Raw genomic sequence first — 12,141 nt, 5'->3', positions numbered from 1 at the left:
GAAAGGCTTGACTGTGTATGTGTGTGTGTTATACACTGCATGTACATCACCTGCAGAATAGGATTGATCAGGTCTATTACCTCTCGTCCCCATATACTGCTGTTAACAAGTTCACATGATATAATTAGGTGTTATGATTAACATTCATGCTATCTTTGACTTGGATTCTTTTTTTAAAAGAAAAATCCAATTTTTATATTTTTAAAAAATAGATTTTTATCAACCCTGAAAATTAACCAAAACTTTTACAAGTTAACTTTAATTACCGAGAATCCTTAGTACTAGTCTGTCGATACAAACAGCTCAATTTATTTCCCATCTGAATAAATTAAGACAGCACAAAGGAACAGAATAAGGAAAATAAAATGGGGTTTACCACCAAAATCTTATGAGATGTTCCACTGCCAAACTGTACCGGTAAGCCCATACTTTTCATAAGCGCAGTCTCTGAATCTAGTTCAACTTCTTCCCGTTCAGAAGCAAGGCTGTTCAATAAATCACCAGTCTCAAGGGTATATTTTTCCTCTTGTTCTTCACCCTCAGACGCTTGACTTTCCCCTGTTAGCAGCAACATTACATTACAAAGTCACATTTCCAAAATTTCTGATACAGAAGAATTACAAACCAAATTATTCCCCCCCCCCCCAAAAAAAAGCATTCCTAGCAGGAATTTCAAAGAGGTCTATTACATGCTGCCTATGATTCAGAGCTGACATGACCATTACAGGCTGCCTATGATTTGAACATACCAATTATAAGTGCATAACTGAGATATGTGTGCTTTCAACAGCCATTTCTGTGCTAAGATGAACCTCCTTATTAGTTCAAGTTTCCAAGATTTTGGGTTTCACTCAGTACCATGAGTGATTTCCAGTGTACAATTTCCAGTGTACCTTGCATGCCACACATAGTCATTATGGCAGGGAGGGAAGGCCATTGTTAATCTTTTGTTGTTGCTGGTGTCACAAGAAAGGTAAGGATGGGGGAAGCGACTGCATAATTATGGAGGTTGTGGGAGGGATCAGGCCCTGTCCCGATCCCAACAGCATTACTGGGGTACAACAGGGTCTGAAACAGGTTCTGAATTGGATATGAAACTTCCCCCTGTCCACATTTTGCCCGCTGAGGAGGAACAGTTCATTATTTGCAAGCTCAATTCTAAGCCTGACCATGGGTGGTGGGGGCTTCCCATCACTACTGAGTCCTCAGACATTAGACTAAGCTTTTGAAAGGGTGTGTGTGTGTTTTTGGTCTGACTGCTGCTGTTGCAGATATGAGCTTTTACTGTTATTTAGTTACTGGCTAACATCCAAGCAGTCTATGGGGCAATTCGCGCCCATTTCCCAATCCTTCTGAAGCGCTCTTTGCCTCCTGAAAATATGTCCTTGGGGATGATACAATTTTATTTTTTATTTTATTTTTATTTTTACATTTATATCCCGCTTTTCCTCCAAGGAGCCCAGAGCGGTGTACTACATACTTGAGTTTCTCTTTCACAGCAACCCTGTGAAATAGGCTAGGCTGAGAGAGAAGTGACTGGCCCAGGGTCACCCAGCTAGTTTCATGGCTGAATGGGGATTTGAACTGGGGTCTCCCTGGTCCTAGTCCAGCACTCTAACCACTACACCACGCTGGCTCTCATTCTTCAATCTTCAATCTATCAATCCATCAATCCATCAATTCTATCAATCTTCAGAGTGATATTTTCGAGAGGTATAGTGTGCTTCAAAAGAGAAGTAGAGATCCGCAAAAATTGCCAGCACACCATAGCACCAGCACTTCATTAGTCTGTATGGCAGGCACTCAAGATTACTATTTGATTTTTAAAAATCTTTTCACATGAACGTCTTTGAGAATATTTCTGCTGAAAGGTGATATACAAGATCTGTAAATATGCTGCCAAAAAGGGGAAAAAAAGAAAATCTCAACATTTGTCTTCACAAGATTCTTCCAAAGAAGGTTATTAGTACACTCATTTTGCAGTGGAAAATTTAGGCTACTAGATACTGAATGACCTTTGGGGAAACCACCAAATTCATGGTCAAGCAAAGATCCAATTTCCTGATTCCTATATACAAGTTTAATACTATAGAACTAAATTAGTTGTTATACTTAAACATGCTGTTCTTGTGTTCTTGAAAAATCAGCTGACTCAAAAACAACTACTTATTTATTACATTTATAGACTGCCTAAATCTCAAGGCAGAGTACATAGCTTGAAACAATAAATCAAACTCAATAAAAGCAATTAAAACAATTTTAAAATCACAAAACCTTTGAAAGTAGCTTTAATAAAAAAACAATGAATGTATCTCCTTCCCTATAGAACGACGACCTTCTTCTGCAAGCAAACCTCTCATTTGTTACATACACTGGCAAGATATGCGGTCTACAGATTATACAGGTGGCCCTCATTATTCACAGTCTTGTGCATGACTGATTTGTGGGTTTTGATGGAGAGCAAGGTACTGTGCTTTATTCCCTTTCTTTCGGCCCTTTTTTAGCTTAAGGAACCTAACCTCTGGCTTCCCAAAGGGGTAAGATTTCTTTATTCATGTCTATAGGCAAGAATGAAACCCACACGAATAACGAGGGTCACCTGTATATTTGAGATCAAACTATATAAGCATTATGCTGATAAATTAACAGGGATACAATGATATTTTGTTAATTTACATTTCCCTATCTTCTAGATGGATGTGAAGTGTACTTAGTTTACAAAACACAATTTTAATTCAACTGAAATTTGACAGATATATCTTACCAATACTATCATCTCCATCTTTGACATAAAACCCCTTTAAGCCTAGTTTGTACAGTTTTCGATCCCTGAAAAATAAGAATGACAAGAATGCACACACATTATTAAGGTGATCACTGAAATATGGCAGCAGGACATCAAGAGACAAAGAGAATCAATAAAGGGCCTTGGGACTGCAAAACATGCTTTAGTTTTCAGTCTGCCTTACATGGATTTACCTTTGGATCCTAATTCTGTATTTGTGTACATCCACTTGACTTTGAGTTAGATATAAGAATCATACAGTTACTCACACTTAAGGTGTTTTCTAATTTAATGGCTGCTGCCATAACAGGCAAGATAAAGGAGGATTGCACAACTTTGGCCAGCCTGAAAATGGACTACAACTCCCATCATCCTTGGCTATGGATGATGGGAGTTGTAGCCAACAGCTCCAGGGCTCGTTATATAGCCCTGGGAGAAAAAGTGTCAATCACCCCATTCAAAATACACATCTACTACTCTGAACTTTACATAAATGCAAGACATCCACTGGGCAGCCTTCTTACATCAGGCTAGGTGTGTATTTTACATACAGTCCCATCTTAGCATGTGTGCAGTGTCCCATACAGGCAGATAATTGCTTCAGCAAACTTGCTGCAAAATGTATCCTCAGACGTTTGTCCCAAGAATCCCAGGGTTAGACGCATGACATCATCTACCTTACTCAATAGACTAATAGGCTGAACAGTTATTCATATGAATAAAGACACCAATAAGCTCATCAGCTTCTGCTGTTAAGGACTGGGCAACACCCCAAGATATAGTAGCTTTGCTTTACAAGGCGTCGTTCCCAGCTTTTTCGTACAACCAGCTATGCAGAACGCTTCTGGGGCTGCAGGAACCTAGAAGGAGGGCTCTCACACATTCCTCCTCCCTCTGCTGTGCAATGAAAATCAGACCCCAAGGCGCACGGACATATCGATACTCCTTTCCACCCGTGCAATCGATGTGCACCGTAACTACAGAGCCGATCCCCTCTCCTTTCCCAACTCACTCCACGAAGGCGCGGGAGCACAAGCAGAGGATGCTATTGGCGTTGCTGCTGCTGTGACATCGGCTGCTTTCCTCCACCTCCTCCGGCAGCATGAATAGTAGCTCCGCCACTACCAGTCTCGGCGGCGCCTCGCACAACATGCTGATTCTCCCGAGTCTCTGCAGGCGACAAGAAAGACACAGAGTGCGCACACTGAGTCCTACTACAGCGTGGAAAGCATGATCGGTGCCCCAGGAGCGAGTCTTTCCGGCGGAAGTGGATGTCCAGGCGTGCGACTCTCAAAAGAGTCCGGAAAAAGAGGCGGGTCATCGGATGCAAGAAGTTTTTATTTCTATGGGTAAAGGAAAGAGGGATTTTAATGTGTCCAGGAAAAACTCTCGCCGTATTATACAGTGGACCAGTCACAGCTGAGTTCCTCAATCTCAGGGCTGCACAGCTTCAGCCTTCCAGCTGTTGTTAGACTACAATTCCCGTCATCCTCCAGCCACGGTATCGAAGAACATAAGAACAGCCCTGCTGGATCAGGCCCAAGGCCAATCTTGTCTAGCATCCTGCTTCACAGTAGATCATGCTGATAGGCATGATGAGAACTGTAGTCCAGCATCTCTGCAGGCGGGCCAAAGTTGTGTCCTGCATCACCCTTCCATCTAGTGATGGAACTTGGTTATTTTTGATGCTTTTCCAATCCCCGCCCCCGACTCCTGCGGGCAGGAAAGGCACCAGCCTGTGTAGCAGTACTTTACCCTGCCCCTCAACAACGAGCCCTGCCCCGCAGGCTTTTATGACACGCTAGTGCGTTCTTATCTCCTGCCACTCAGATTTCGCTACTACTTCCGTGTGGTTGCTCACGCTCAGTCCTCGTTTGTAGCCACTCAGTTGCCCATACCTTGAAGAGACTTTTGCAGCAATATATAGGGATGTGCACGGAGGCGTGGTCCGGGACTGGGGGGAATGTGTCTTTAAGGGGGGCGGTAGTACTCCCCCCCCCACCACTCTTCCCCCTCCGGTGCTGGACTTTCCAAAAACGTTCTTGGGGCGGCAGAGTTCCTCCCTGCCGCTCCTGCCCCTGTTATTGTCTGCAAAGGGTTAAAGTAGAAAAAGCTGGCGGCGCGCATGCGCGCTCGTCTCCGCCGCTCACCAGCGAAGGGCGCATGCGCACCGCCAGCTTTTTCTACTTTAACCCTTTGCAGACAACGACGGGGGCAGGAGCGGCAGGAAGGAACTCTGCCACCCCAAGAACATTTTTGGAAAGTCCAGCGCCGGGAGTGGGGGGAAGAGCGTGGGGGGGGAAGAGCGGCGGCGGGGGGGAAGAGCGGCAGCGGGGGGGAGCAGCGGGGGGGAAGAGCAGCGGCGGGGGGAGCGGCAGCGGGGGGGGAACGGCGGGGGGAAGCACTACCGCCCCCCCTTAAAGACACACTCCCCCCCTGCCGGAATTCCGGACCGGTCTGGAGATCTTTTCTATGGCCCCGGACCGGTCCGTGCACACTACTAGCAATGTAATGTTTAAGATGTTTTAAATCTTTTTTTCTGAACAAAGCATTAAAATATTTTGGTGCTTTGGGAACATGGGCAAGACTAATCAATGGTGGAGCTTTGCTAACTGCATCTGTCACGTCCTCTTATGAGCAATGTAATTCATTATCTTCAAAACATTAAAAATTACGTTTTTGAAAATTATGTTTAAAATGTTTTATCCTGGGTATAGATTCAGCTATTAGAGGTTTGGTTATTAAATGAGAAATTAAACTACATTTTTAAAAATTATGTACAAGATTTTTGCAATTGGGGGGGGGGGGTACAAGGTCATTTATTATCTTCAAAACATTAAAATCGTCACTTCTACCTAATCACCAAGCCAAGAACATGGGCATGCTTCGGGAACTTGGGCAAGCCTAATCAATTGTGCAACTCTGCTAGCTGCATCTGTCACATCCCCTATGAGCAGGTGAGAAGCTCTCATTGCGGGGGGTTGCAGCAGAGTCACTGCTGTTTGCATGCACAGGTCCTGAGTTCCAGTCCTGGACACACAGGGAGAGGACAGCTGGTCTTGTGGTAGCAAGCATGACTTGTCCCCTTAGCTCAGCAGGGTCTGCCCTGGTTGCATATGAATGGGAGTCTTGATGTGTGAGCACTGTAAGATATTCCCCTCAGGGGATGAAGCCACTCTGGGAAGAGCAGAAGGTTCCAAGTTCTCTCCCTGGCTTCTCCAAGATAGGACAAGATTTTTATTTATTTTTTGGTAGGACAAGATTATTTTTTTTGAACCAACGAACTACCAAAGCATACAGTATGTTGCCAAAGCACAATTATATACAAAGTGGTTGTTTGTACATCATATATCTACAAAGATTTACACACAAGGATTTGGAAACCCACAAGGTTATGAAGTATATGCAGGTAGTACTGTAACTCGGGGATGGGGGATTACAAGGCACATCAGGTCTGAGAGAGATTCCTGCCTGCAACCTCGGAGAAGCTGCTGCCAGTCTGTGAAGACAATACTGACCTAGATGGACCTATGGTCTGACTCAGCATATGGCAACTTCCTATGACACCAGTACAGATTGCACTGCCCCCAACATATTTTGGGGGGACACAGGTTCAGCTGTTAGAGGTGTGGTTCCACCTACCCCACAGATTTCAACCAGGCAGGCTTTTCTGTTGGGTCTGCATCTCTGATGCACGAGGCTGTCAGTTTTCCCTGTCCCTGTCAGATTGCACCAACCAGGTGGGCTCTTCTGATGCATCTGCATCTCTGATGCAGTAGGCTGTCCTGAGTTCCAGTCCTCCACTGGAATCAAGTCAGTTTCCAGGGAGCATGCTTCCACTCCTGGGCTGGGACCCAGTAGATCCCACTATCTCTGTCCCTGTCAGATTGTACCACCCAGGCGAGCTTTTTAAAGGGGTGCTCATCTCAGATGCACAAGGATGTCCTGAGTTCCAGTCCTCCACTAGGCTCCAATCAGTTTCCAGGGACCATGCTTCCTCTCCTGAGCTGGGACCCAGCAGATCCCACTACCCACCCCCACTCCCTGTCAGATTGCACCAACCAGGTGTGCTCTTCGGATGGGTCCTCATCTCGGATGCACAAGGCTGTCCTGAGTTCCAGTCCTGCACTGGGCAGCAAAAATGATGTGTGCAGCAAAAGTGATCATGGAGTGCAAGGAAGAAGACAGACTGGAAGCAGTTGTGCACTCCACAAAGCTGTATGTGTCATCTTTTCATGGACTGAGTCAGCATGGATGGCTTGGAGATGAGGCAAGTTCATATAACCAAATGTCAGTACTCCTCAGTTTATGAAGCATGTATGTTTCTGTCTGAGAATTAATGAGTGAACACGTGCTTGCCTCAACGACAGGTGATCGATGCCTACCTGGCCTGCATCACAAGAAAGATGGGCAAGAAGGTATGCAATGATCTGTTTTGAGCTGCAAGTATGTCTCATACTGCAGCAGCAACATCTAGTGTATTTTTAACATGCATTATATGTGCTACATAAATAGATGTCGGGATCATATGCTAAAGGAACTGTAACCAGTTTTGACTAGGGATGCACAATCATGCCATGCTGAATTACACCTCTATAATGTGATGATAGATACATCTCAAGCGTGATGATTGCAATGGTCTGCTGTCTTCAACAGGTCTTGGCAGTGACCCTGCAGGGAAGAGCCGCTTCTGGGCTGCGTTGCGAACACAGCACCAGTCTTAGCTCCTGAAGGGGCTGCACGGCCCCTTCAGGAGCTAGTTAGGCTGGCGCTGCATTTGCAGTACCAGCCTTTGTTTAGCTCCCGAAGGGGCCGCGCGGCCCCCGCTCAGGAGCTAAACTATCGCCCCCGCGTCTGATGTCAGACGCGGGGGGCGTGTCGGGGCCTTTCTCGTGGCCCCTGATTGGCCACCGGCCCAGGTTCTTTGAACCCATTGGCCCAATGATGGCTCCGCCCCTGACCACCACAGACTTATGTCTCTGGGCAGTTGTATTCTGAATCACAGGTTGCATCTTTCCTACCAGACCACAATACTGCATTCTAGCTACATGCAAGTAACTGACAAAGGCCAAATTGAAATACTGCATCCTAGCTATGTGCAAGGAACTGGCCTGGCCAGATGTTTTCAAATCAAAACAAGATCCAAACCAACATATCCTGGTTAGGAGCCAAGCACAGCAGTTTGTTGAAGATTCATTGTTTGAACACTTGGTTGCTCTTTGTTTTTAATCTCCCATTGATCTCTCAATAATTCCAGCTACGAATGGAAAAATGAAGCGATGGGTGGGTTTGCTGAAATGTGTTGACCTCCACCCAAATGATCACCGGACAGTGCAAATTCATAATTAGCAGTGACGGGGGGGGGGGCCTTAAAATCAGATTTGCAGGAATGGTATCAATATTGCTAGACTTCTCTATGTGCAGAATCATCCTGAGGACTGAGCAGATTGAAGAAACAGTAGGGTGGCAGATCAGTTATTTGAGTCAAAGTGTTCAGAAGGATGATCACAACTGTGGTCCCCTGATTTTAAAGGTAAACAAAACATGGGAGGAGAAATAGTATCCAGAGGACCCATAACGTGGGCGCAACACGGTAACTATTCCTCTGTCTGAAATATTTGCTTAGTTTGCAGAATCGTACCTTCAGCGTGAGGAAATATCATCTGTATAAACCGATGTGGACAGCATGGTGCAGTTCAGGAAGGAAATAGCAATTAGGTTACTTCAAGAATCAGGTAAAAAGCATTTTTGAAGGAATATGCTGAGGTTTCAAAGTGAACTTCTGTTTGCAACCTTAGAAGTATTTCTGAGTATAATTGTTCACTGCTCCTGTTAATACAACAACTACTTCAACACTTCTCTTCAGCCTGAGTTCTGAAAGCAGATTACATAGAAAAACACATTATACATGAATAATAGAATCCACTGTTGCCAAAGGGCTCACAAGAACTTCGCAAAAGTTCTTCCACTTAGCCATTGAAAAAAAACCCTCATACATATTTCAAGGAGGATCACACACACTGGAGAAAGTACTGTGGTAGAGTCGGGACATTAAGGTGGTAGTATGAGGATGAGGAGAACAGCTCCAACACCGGAGTTGTATGCTTGCCCCCTAAGCAGCAATCTTGACCAGGCAGGTGTGGGCAGTGTCACAACTATCCAAGCACAGGGCAGATCTATGTGCACTGGAACCATGTCATTGTTGTTAATGGGAGCAATCATTGCACCAGAGTTACATAGAGCAATTTTTCATGCAGATGATATGAGGAAATACTGTGTCATGTGTGGCAACAAAAGCAATGAGGATGGCTCAAAGAAGTAGAGAAGCACCTTGGTAAGACCACTGAACAGCAGTGTTATCAGAGGTCCTGAATGTAAATGCTGGTTGGCAGGGGCAGTTGTGTCATTGTTCTTGAAAACACAGGATACCAGCATTAGATATATTAACTCCCTTCCCCCCCGCCCAAGGCAATACAATTTTTGCTAGCATTTAATCAAGGTCACTTAATCAAGGTGAATATAGGAATGGGCAGCACTGCTCCTAAATCAGGGCCTCCAATCATGCCCTCCTATGGACTTTCTATTGAGTGCATAGAAAGAAGGACTTCATAATCCATGTTAAGACATTCAGGAGTGCAGGTCTGGCATGTTTTGGACGATGATCTTGTGCAGACAATGTAGACTGTCCCACTATGAAAAATCCCTCTCCAAGCTTGTCTGTTCATGAGTCACATCTGAGGACTGTATTCTGGAGGCCTTATGCTTGCATGAGTGCAACATATTAGAAGTGCTTGTAATCCCGTCCCCTCTCCTTGACACCTTCTTAGCTCCAAGTTCCAGCAATAGCACAGTCTACACAGAAAATATGAAACACTGAAGCATAGGTGCAGATAATACATATGCTATCTCTTCTGTTTTGAAGCTGGAATGTCCATCGTGTAATCACTACACACACAGTGGATGTGTGCCAGCAGGAGTGGCAGTCAATTTGAAAGATAAGAAGGCTGAGTGTGGAACATGCAGGTGACTCAGCAAATCTGCAAGCAGTTTCTGCACCGCTGATGCCGATGCCTTGTTTCTGTGCTCTCCCTACCTAGTGCAATGGTGATGTCAATCAAGAATAAAGAACTATGTGATTATTAAAAAACGTGTGTGTGCATGTAACAAAAATCACTGGATTGCGTAGGCTGTATAACAGAAGAATGGGACACAGGTGTTAGTATCCCTATGTATAAGAATGGTCAGCACTCCAATCAATCAAATTATCACCCAAAAACATTGTTGAGCATAGTTAGCAAAGTTTATGCTAGGGCAGAGCAAGATAACTTCCTTCGAGACTCACATGCTAGCTTTCGTGACTCAGCCTTTGCAGCAAACAAAGGTAAGGAGTTCAAAATGATTGATTGACTGTGGTAGTGAAATCTGACACCACTGTCAGGGAAAACTGAAAGCCTTTTGCATCAGAGATGAAACTGATTGGAGCCTAGTGGAGGACTGGAACTCAGGACAGCCTTGTGCATCCGAGATGAGCACCCCTTTAAAAAGCCCACCCGATTGGTGCAATCTGACAGGGACAGGGAAAACCGACAGCCTTGTGCATCAGAGATGTGGACACATCAGAAAGCCCACCTGGGTGGTACAATCTGAGAGGGAAAACTGACAACCTAGTGCATCAGAGATGCAGACCCATCAGAAAAGCCTGCCTCGTTGAAATCTGTGGGGTAGTTGGAATCACACATCTAATAGCTGAACCTGTGTCCAAAAAATATGTTGGGGGCAGTGCAATCAGTTGAAATCTGTGGGGTTGGTGGAACACAGACAGTCCTCCAGAAAAGAGCACCCATTGGAGATGTAAAGGGACGGCGGGGAGGGGAGTGAGATGCGCTGGACCCAGCCTAGGAGTGGAAGCATGATCCCTGGAAACTGATTGGGGCATTAGCAAAGCTGCACAATTGATTAACTTTGCCCATGTTCCTGCAGCATGAAACATTCTCAGACAATGTCCAGATTACTAAATGTTACCAGTGTTAATAACAAAACCTACAATAGCTGAAAATGTGTCCAATAAGTTCTGCTTGGTTCACAGGCAGTCACTTGAAAGCTTGTGGAATACACAAGTCTATTTACTAATGCTGATGCTAACTAACTGCAAGACTATGTATGGAGCACACAAGTCTATTTACTAGTTCTGAACAAGGGTAAGAGCTTCTGACAGGTTTAAGAGAGAATGAGCATTCTTGCCAGCACTCAAGATGTAAGAGTTTCCGTTAGATTGACCTTCAGGGTAAGGGCACTGGCTTCAACTGGAGGGACTGAGCATGCTCTCTTCTTGCCAGTTCTCCAGGAATTTCACAGAAATTCACATTTGTCTTCATCTGATGTTTTCTGCAGAACCTGGGTTAGCTTTCTTTGATATTTTAAGCAGGACTGAAAATCTGGGAGGGGGCAAAAAATGAAGGAGCTTCGTTTGACCATACTGAGCATGCTCGCATGCCTATGAGCATGCTCAGATGCACCGGGCAGGACTCGTTGAGGGGCAGGTTAAAGTACTGCTACACCTGCTCATAGGGAATAACTGAGAAATTCAGTATATTTGCGTAGTTACGATAGGGCAGTAGTTTGCGTAGTTACGATAGGAGAGTACTTTCTCCTCCCCTAAATCCATACAAGGTCAAAACAAGGACAGGAGTTCATACAGTGCTTTTTCATTTTAGACCCAAGCAAACCAATACCAATTGCAATACATTGCACACGGACACGGTACAATAACCACGGTGGCTTTGCAACAGCAAGCAAGCATATCGGCATCTCCTAAGCTACACGCTACAGATGCAAAATAGCTATTTTTGTACTACTTTCCCTTTCCCTAGGTAAACCCCAACATACAAACCCGGGTAGTACTGATCTACAACTACAGTAGTCCACACTTTTCTCTCTCCACCGCACTGTAATTTTTAAAATAAGAGATGCCAAGCTTCGATCACGCTTGGTAGTCCTATCCTTTTGTCCTGAAAACGCGACCCCATATAATCAAAAATACATTTGTAGTTTACTCAGTACAATATAGAGAAACCGTTTGCACATGCTCAAAGACAACAACTACTATTTAAATACCGCTTTTCTAGACAACAGAATCTGAGGTAGTAAGAGTGCAGGCAAAACAGCACAGTTCTAAATGCTCCCCTCCAGTCTGTTAAACTCCCTGCAAAAACCGCTGGGCGAAGTATGCTTGGTTTCTGTTTGCAACTCTAGTCTGAAATAACGCAGACCAATACACCTCTTTTTCATCCCACTCATTTTTCTGCATGTGTAAGTCCAATAAGTAAGATTTACAGAACACAGATTAGGGCCAATCT

At 44.7% G+C, this 12,141-nt stretch overlaps 1 protein-coding gene across 3 annotated transcripts in view; it reads right to left on the bottom strand.

Annotated features, from left to right (window-relative positions):
* Positions 1–12,141, bottom strand: part of TGS1 (trimethylguanosine synthase 1) — a 37,134-nt gene that overhangs the window by 24,271 nt on the left and 722 nt on the right. For all 3 annotated transcript variants that reach the window (XM_053245956.1, XM_053245958.1, XM_053245955.1), the window contains exons 2-4: positions 3,798–4,128; positions 2,765–2,829; positions 377–558 (exon numbers count right to left, since the gene is read on the bottom strand). In XM_053245956.1, the coding sequence (XP_053101931.1) occupies positions 377–558; positions 2,765–2,829; positions 3,798–3,937 (387 nt within the window). In that variant the 5' untranslated portion in view covers positions 3,938–4,128. The remainder of the gene's footprint in view (positions 1–376; positions 559–2,764; positions 2,830–3,797; positions 4,129–12,141) is intronic.

Source organism: Hemicordylus capensis, chromosome 4 (genome assembly GCF_027244095.1).
Source record: "Hemicordylus capensis ecotype Gifberg chromosome 4, rHemCap1.1.pri, whole genome shotgun sequence".
NCBI classification, from domain to species: Eukaryota; Metazoa; Chordata; class Lepidosauria; order Squamata; family Cordylidae; genus Hemicordylus; species Hemicordylus capensis.
The sequence above is the reverse complement of the archived record's forward strand: the minus strand, read 5'-3'. Positions and strand labels throughout refer to the sequence as shown.